This window comes from Malurus melanocephalus, unplaced genomic scaffold (assembly GCF_030028575.1).
Source record: "Malurus melanocephalus ecotype Western Australia unplaced genomic scaffold, MMel_1.1 scaffold_1566, whole genome shotgun sequence".
Classification (NCBI taxonomy): Eukaryota; Metazoa; Chordata; class Aves; order Passeriformes; family Maluridae; genus Malurus; species Malurus melanocephalus.
In genome coordinates, this window is record NW_026624798.1 from 8,751 (window position 1) to 10,443 (window position 1,693).

The following is a 1,693-nucleotide window of genomic DNA, read 5'->3' on the forward strand; positions in this document are numbered from 1 at the left end:
GGCACAGAGAGCCCTGTACTCCACTGCCATGGAATCCATCCAGGGAGAGGCCAGGAGAGGGGGAACCATCGAGACTGATGACCAGTGAGCACTGGGAGTCACTGGGATGGACTGGGACTGACTGGGAGGCACTGGGAGTGACTGGGAGTGACTGGGAGTGACTGGGAGTGACTGGGATCGGGGTGGCACAGAGAGCCCTGTTCTCCACTGCCATGGAATCCATCCAGGGAGAGGCCAGGAGAGGGGGAACCATCGAGACTGATGACCAGTGAGCACTGGGATGGACTGGGAGTTACTGGGAGTTACTGCAGTGGACCGGGATCCCCCTGTTCCCATTCCTGATCCCATTCCCATCCCATCCTTGACCCTATTCCCAATCCCATTCCTGATCCCAACCCCATCCCTGACCCCATTCCCGTTCCCGATCCTGTTCCCATCCCATTCCCTTCCCATCCCATTCCCCTTCCCGATCCCATTCCCATTCCCCATCCCCATTTCCGTTCCCATTCCCATCCCATTCCCATCCTGATCCCATTCCCATTCCCCATTCCCATTCCCCATTCCCATTCCCCATTCTCATTTCCCATCCCATTTCCCATCCCATTCCCAATCCCGTTCCCATCCCAATCCCGTTCCCATCCCAATCCCATTCCCGATCCCATTCCCATTCCCATCCCATTCCCATTCCCATCCCATTCCCATCCCATTTCCGTTCCCATTCCCGATCCCATTCCCATCCCATTCCCGTTCCCATTCCAATCCATTCCCGTTTCTTTTCCCAGGATGGGTGGAATTCCCGCCCGGAACGCGCGGGGGGAGCGGCTGCTGCTCTACATCGGCATCATCGACGTCCTGCAGTCCTACAGGTGACTCATTCATCCATTAATCCATTAATCACTAATTAATCCCTTAATTACCATGAATCCCTGATCATTTTATGGGGATTTTCTGGGGATTTTTTGGGAATTTCTTGGGAATTCGGCTCCGTTCTTTCCCCACAGGTTCGTCAAGAAGCTCGAGCACTCCTGGAAGGCCCTGGTGCATGATGGGGTGAGTGGGGAAAATGGGGATTTTTATGGATAAATGGGAATTTTTATGGAAAAATGGGAATTTTTTAGAGAAATAATGTGATTTTTTTTGAGAAAATGGGATTTCTTATGGAAAAAAATGTAATTTTTTAAAGGAAAATGGGACTTTTTAATGGAAAAACCAGGGTTTTTTAAGGAAAAACGGATTTTTTTCATGGGAAAATCTTTTTTTATGGCGGAAAGAGACTTTTTAATGGGAAAACGAGACTTTTATGGGAAAGTGCCTTTTTTATGGGAATTTGGCCCTGAATTCTCAGGATTTGTGCCCAAATTCCCAGGATTTCTATCCAAACCTCCTCCCAAAACCACCTCTCTACCGATTTTCCCTGAATTCTTGGGATTTCCACCCAAATTCCAGGGATTTCCCTCCAAATTCCCATCATTTCCCCTCAAATTCCTGGGATTTCTCCCCACCCCTTTCTCCTCCCCCTCCTCCCCTCCCGGAATTCCCGGAATTCCCAGGATTTTGGGGTTAAATCCCATTTTTTCCCTGTTCCAGGACACGGTGTCGGTGCACCGGCCCAGTTTCTACGCCGAGCGCTTCCAACGCTTCATGTGCCACACGGTGTTCCGCAAAATCCCACGTGAGTGCCCCAAAATTCCCA

The 1,693-nt window shown here is 50.4% G+C and overlaps 1 protein-coding gene across 1 annotated transcript in view; it reads left to right on the top strand.

Moving 5' to 3' along the window:
- The window catches only part of PSMD4 (proteasome 26S subunit ubiquitin receptor, non-ATPase 4), a gene marked incomplete at its 5' end in the record, with an annotated part of 22,273 nt that overhangs the window by 3,720 nt on the left and 16,860 nt on the right, over positions 1-1,693 (top strand). The window contains 4 exons of the mRNA XM_057388086.1: positions 165-268; positions 783-866; positions 1,002-1,050; positions 1,588-1,672. Coding sequence (XP_057244069.1) covers positions 165-268; positions 783-866; positions 1,002-1,050; positions 1,588-1,672 — 322 coding nt within the window. The remainder of the gene's footprint in view (positions 1-164; positions 269-782; positions 867-1,001; positions 1,051-1,587; positions 1,673-1,693) is intronic.